The sequence below is a fragment of the Nelumbo nucifera genome, chromosome 1, assembly GCF_055504915.1.
Source record: "Nelumbo nucifera cultivar China Antique chromosome 1, China Antique-T2T, whole genome shotgun sequence".
Taxonomy (NCBI): domain Eukaryota; kingdom Viridiplantae; phylum Streptophyta; class Magnoliopsida; order Proteales; family Nelumbonaceae; genus Nelumbo; species Nelumbo nucifera.
This window is the reverse complement of record NC_142649.1, coordinates 111,544,407-111,550,439: the sequence shown is the minus strand read 5'-3', so window position 1 is coordinate 111,550,439 and position 6,033 is coordinate 111,544,407. Positions and strand designations below refer to the sequence as shown.

Below are 6,033 nucleotides of genomic sequence, written 5' to 3'. Positions count from 1 at the left end.
TTGGCTGCTAACGAAGTGGGAGAGGAAGAGGTCAGCAAATTACTCCCACAAGTTGATGGATTGAGGAGGGAGTGTAGAAAACCACTTGTGCGCCACTCCCTTGAAGGTTGCTTGGAAAACTCGACATGTCAGGGCATCGGAGTACCCATAAAGAAGTATGAGTGCCCAAAAGCTCTCCAAGTAGTTGTCCGGGTTGGTGGTTCCATTGTACGTCCCCAAGGTGGGAGCCTTGAGATGAGATGGGAGCAGCTCCAAGGTGATGGAGTCAGTAAAGGTGTCCATCCAGGTGGACGAGGGGTTCTGACTTGTGGAGGCATCACCTCGGCCCTCCTCCACCTATCGGATTTCATCTTGAATGGCATCGATCTATGCCTGTAGATCGCCAAGACGTTGGTCGATGGGGGCCTGGGCCTCGCCCTGGTTTTTTCTGACACAGAATGGGTTGGCCCGATTCCCCAAATTTTTGGATGCCGATACATCTTGGGCTTTTCAGGCTCAGTAATCGTTAAGGAGATCGTGAAGGTTCAATATTGGTGAGGGAGAGGCGTGGCGTCGGCCTCCAGCCCTCAGAGGAGGATTGTAGTGACCAGAGCACCCACCTTAGTCCTAGTGGCTCTCTACACGGTGGTAGTGGTCGCGGTCCTAGTGGTTGTCATGGGACCCAACTGGATCATCTCTCCTTTGGTTGGGGAGGCAGGATGTCAACGGGGGCTTTCTCGCCTATCGGCTGCTACTGTTGGACGTTGAGGGGTTGGCCTTGCAGGGGCCAAGGGGGCTCTGGACCAATGGCGCGTGAGTGGAGCACCAACTATATTACCCCTGGCTTTCGACAGGGCGGCCTCCTCTTGTCAAGAGCCCCACCTTGTCCACTCTTTGAGTGATCTTATCCATTCTATGAAGGACCATTTTGAATTGGTCTATGTTGACAAGGTTTTGAGCATTTTGATTATTGTCTTGTTTGTTAGCCATTTTCAGAAGCTTAGTTGTTTTGAGTTAAATGTTCACTTAGGGGAAGTCTCAAGAACATTTCCCACAGAAGGCACCAATTATTGTTGCCTAGGATGAGGCCGAGGGCAACAAGGGTTTGTAATGAATGTCCATTGTTTTGTGATACAAGACTTATTTGGTTTCATCAAGCCCTTGGAGTGCTCTTTCTCTTTCATCCTTTGGTCTGGTAAGGTGCTGCTCATCTTGTGGCTTCCAAGGGTCTTTCCCCCTCCTCATCAGAAAGGCAGCAAGGATACACCATGTCAGCTCTCCACATGACAAAGAATCCCTTGAATTGAAGGCATCAAATCTTTTTCATAGAATATCTTTTGAAATTCCACACTTCCTCTACAGTTTTAATCTATTTATAAGCAGATCATTTGGATACCATTTACAGCGCCGCTCTTCACAAGGCTTTGAACTTTTTTACCACACGGCTTATTCTGTTTTTATTCAATTCTGATGCATTGACAATCGTGCAATGAAACATAAATTTTCACTAGAATTTAGGTTCATTTGCTGAAACCCAAGGAACTCTCATAACCAGTCATCTTATTCATAGATCCAATACAACACATTATTCAAATACTGCAGGTCGCCTTTTGACCTAAAGCTGATTTACATATCGACGTACATCCATGCTCATACATAGAGTTTATACAGGTATTCAAGAGCAGCCCATGGTTCAAGGTGAATCACAGTCTGGTGAACAGGTTGCTGCTGTCTCAGATCAAAGCCTTCCATACATTGACAGAATATCCCTTAGTTTCTTTGCTTCTAGCTCCAAGACATTAAAATTAATTGAGCTCGGTATCCTCCAATTCCAATTCCTGAACTATATCCAAGAGAGGAAAAAGTACTGTCAGATGAGAGCTTTTCAATAATTTATTGTCAGACAAATCACAAGGAAAAATATTATTTGCATGTATTACATAACAGTGAAATACCCAAGACCAGATTTCACTATTAAATAAAATCCATCCAGCTTCTCTTTTTCTATAGCTAAACAGTTCACCTACCCCTGGTAGGGGATATCACCTAAACTACATTTGCTCATAGGCAAAAGCAATGGGAGAATTTATTAGCGTGCTCAAGCTGTTGCACCAACAGCATGACGAAAACAGATGAACGCACTAGTTTGCAAGCATACCTCAGCTGCAAATACCCCATATGGACAACAGGACAAATTTCAATTCAATTTGAGGCAATTGAGTTTTTTATTTCTGAATTTTTAGACTAATTGTCTTTCGTATTTATTAGATTTATTTTTGTTTTTACTCAGCCTGGAAAGGGCATCACATACTGGATACTGCACTCAGTATCACTGAGCTGATACATGCAAGTCCAAACATCCAATGAATGACGTATACATGTATGTCCTAGTAATGACCTAGACCTACACAGCAGAGCATTCACGTGGCAGGAATATGAGCATTAGTTAATGGAATAGATAGGAAAGCAGATTTTCTTCTGATTGCATTGGCAAACAAAGAGGAGTTTGGAGATAAGTTAATAGCACTGGAATTAGAGATCTAATAAATTTTTTATGAAAGCAAAAAAAAAAAAAAAAAACTACAGTTTATTGCCTGGAGGTGGAAAACCAGGCAGCTCTAGTATAGTCAGAATGTTTATGAACAGGAAGTTTGATGTTTAACCTGAAAATTGCATATCAATAAGTATTTGAGCCTTACCTGTGTTGCTGGAGTATTCATCCTAGCAGAACTTCCTAAACCAAGAACGTCTTGCATGGGTATGATGGCAACTTGGGCCACTGAAGACATTGCAACCCGAATCAGAGACCATGAAATATCTTCTTCTTCACTTATTGAAAGGTACTTCAAGACCTGTTACAACAATGTCCAACTGAATCCAACATTTAACCAGACGATAAGCATGACCCAAAAAACAATAAGTTGATACTCACATTGGTCTTCTCCTCCTGATTCAAGTTTTCCCACCAACCTCGAACCTGAAAAATTATGCAAACGGGTCTTGGAACTTGAAAGCTATGTCAATAAAGGGAATGGAAATGCCATACAAAAATCTTTAGGTGAGAACAGAAAGAATCTATCCGTCCTATCCACAATATTCCTTATGGCACGTGGAAAGCAGGACCATACTATTGTGAATGCTAAGGTGAGGCTAGGGGAAGGGGGGCACCCACCTAGGCAATGTTCTTTTTTTTTTTTAATAAAACCCTAAATCCTAGGATAATTCCCTAGGTTCCATAGAATCCACAAATCATCTTTCATTTGTAATTATGAATATCCATCAAATAAGTATAAACCTCATACCAAAGTCTAGAGAATTAACATAACCAAGAGAACTTGAGAAGAGAAAGAATGAAATTTCAAAAAATATAGGGGCTGAACCCTTGGTTTGTCAAAAGAAGAAGAATGTGTTGATTGGATAAAATTTTAAGTTCTTTCTTGCTTATGGGTTCAGGTTTTGAATTCTTCAAGGGTTCAAGACGGCATATACCAACATGTGTGTTGATTGAACCATAACAAATAAGTAAATAATACAAGGAAACTAGTACATAAACCCAAAAAATTAATAATGTTGCATTATAATGTCTTCTTTATTATTATAATCTCAGAAAAAATAAAAAAAAAGGTAGAACCTTGTACAAAAAGCCTAGGTGCTTAAGTGAGGTGGCCATCCATGGGCATGCAAAATTTGATGATCCTGCCTGGATCTCCATAAGTTGATCCAATTGTTCCTTTTTTTTCCTTCTTTTGGAAAAAAGGTAATTTTCGTTCAAGAGTAGAAAGGGGAGGGGGTTAAAAAAAAGATGTACAAAACAGATCTACAAAAACCAGCTCAATTTACATTGGCAGAGTATTAACACTATACAAAGATCCAATGGTATCATCCTAGATCTCCATCTATTGGCATTTACATGTGCTGGCTTCCATATCTTTCCTGATCATCCAAGGAATCTAATAGATCAAGTCACCTTCTGCCAAAGAGATCTTCTATGTTGAACCCATCAAACAACCACCCGGATCCCCTGCATACATGTCACTTGTAGTTGTACCATAGGTAGGAAGGGATGGTTCCTTTCCCTAGCACATTGTACTTAACTTGAAATAATGTTTATAAGAATTTGAACAATACTTTTACAAACACAGCTCCAGAAAGAATGTTTAAAGATGTCACTAAAGTCAGGACATTATTCTATTTCAAGTATGTCAACTAGTAATGACCTCTTGACAATTAGACAGTTCTCCAATTTTTCTGCAAGTATAAGGAGGATCATTAAAAAATAGAAGACCCTCACCGTGTCATTATCATGAGTCCCAGTATATACTACTTGGTCACGCTCATGATTATGAGGTAAATGAGGGTTATCTGAGCCACTTCCAAATGCTGCACCAAGAAAATATCATATAAAGCAAGTTAAAAGGACTTTCTCGGGATAAAGATTTGGAAATTTGCTATCATCTGCCAAATAATCAGCAATTCATTACCAAACTGGAGAACAGCCATTCCAGGTGCACCAATAGCTTTCCTTAGCTGAACTACATCCTCTGTGATTACTCCCTATTAAGGCACACAGGATAATGAAGTAAAAAGACAACATTACAGGCATCAAATTTATTGACAAAAGCAAACCAGAGAGCTTTTTGGAAGTAGAAACAAAGATGACTACAAGAATTATTTGATACATTTAATGATATGTCACCCAAAATGCTGAATATTGGTCCTAAACTCATTTTATTTTCTCAAGTCACTCTTTGGAGCTTCTCAATAGCATCAAAGTGCAAAGTCCAAGGAGTCTCCAATTTCACATTATTTTCAGAGCAACTGCAATACTAGACAAGAAGCACTAGCAATTTAATTTTTTTTATCGGCAATACAGAAATTCGTTCATTCATTAAATCTTAAAAAGAAAGAATTACAACAAGAAGTTGTGAAGATCTGATAAAGCCAATTACAAAATAGACCCACCCAAACTGTATGTTTTGCACTAGCAATTTAATGTTGACAGTTGCAGCTGAAACCTTGGACAGTTGGGAATGGCCTTATGTGTTTTTGAAACAGGTAAAATATAATTTCATTGAAGGAGAAAAAAGAGAACAAAACCATGTACAACAAGAAGCTGTACACAGGGAATGGCCTTATGTTTTGCATGTTCATCAAATATATGGAAAGGCATATTGAACAGAACAATCATTATAGAAGAAAATTTTGTTTCCATTTTCAAAAAATACAAGGAAAGGTAAATTGGGGGAAAATGGAAATGGAAGAAAATTTAGTAGGCTGATTAATGGTATATATTAAAATTCCCCCAGCTTCTGGACCATGATAAGGGACCACAGGAATGTAAATTGTATATATAAAGGTTCTTGACCCAGAGTTTTGTAAACAGAAAAAGTACAATTTAAAAATAATACCATCAGGGTAGGACATCACAGACTGAGATTAGAGAGGATAGTTGGAAGACTAGAATACAATAAACCATACCAAGTCTTCTGCTATTATATTGATCTTTCCAACAGCTCTGAAGATGGCATCAAATAATGCTTTCCTTGGTCCAGCCTTCAGTCAAAAAGAAAAAAGAGGGAGGGGAGGGAAAGAAGGCATTCAATTACTAGGTTAGCTATAGAAAAAACAACTAGAAATAAGCTTTCATAGACCTGACCTTCCATCTTCCGACCATAGCAATCTTTGATTCTGCACAATGATGCAGTTAAAATTACTATAATATACTTACATCGAAAAGAGCAACTCAATCTACATAATTATAAATGGTCTCACCAGAAGGAATAGCCCAAAAGCCAGCAAATCCTCGAAAATGATCTATTCTGAATTCATCATACAGATTATATGCACGCCTTATTCTCTGTATCCACCACACAAATCCATCATTCTCCATGGCTTTCCAATCATATAGAGGACTTCCAGTACATAACATGAAAATAATTAGAAAGGTCAAATGGGGTAATATTACCTAACAAACACATATTAGTGAATCACTCCAGTGCTGCAGTAGTATCATACATAAGAATGAGAAAGATGGGAGATATTTTAGAACGTAAT

General features: G+C 38.9%; 1 protein-coding gene across 3 annotated transcripts in view; it reads right to left on the bottom strand.

The window, feature by feature from the left end:
• Nucleotides 1-1,466: 1,466 nt before the first annotated feature.
• LOC104589296 (4-alpha-glucanotransferase, chloroplastic/amyloplastic) overlaps nt 1,467-6,033 on the bottom strand; it is a 46,434-nt gene continuing 41,867 nt past the window's right edge. The window contains exons 9-16 of one of the 3 annotated variants that reach the window (XM_010247557.3): nt 5,752-5,891; nt 5,636-5,667; nt 5,458-5,532; nt 4,461-4,533; nt 4,271-4,359; nt 2,912-2,956; nt 2,679-2,831; nt 1,467-1,817 (exon numbers count right to left, since the gene is read on the bottom strand). In XM_010247557.3, the coding sequence (XP_010245859.1) occupies nt 1,785-1,817; nt 2,679-2,831; nt 2,912-2,956; nt 4,271-4,359; nt 4,461-4,533; nt 5,458-5,532; nt 5,636-5,667; nt 5,752-5,891 (640 nt within the window). In that variant the 3' untranslated portion in view covers nt 1,467-1,784. Of the gene's footprint in view, nt 1,823-2,678; nt 2,832-2,911; nt 2,957-4,270; nt 4,360-4,460; nt 4,534-5,457; nt 5,533-5,635; nt 5,668-5,751; nt 5,892-6,033 lie in introns of all 3 variants that reach the window. The other 2 variants (XM_088892436.1, XM_010247556.3) reach the window with 2 other exon arrangements.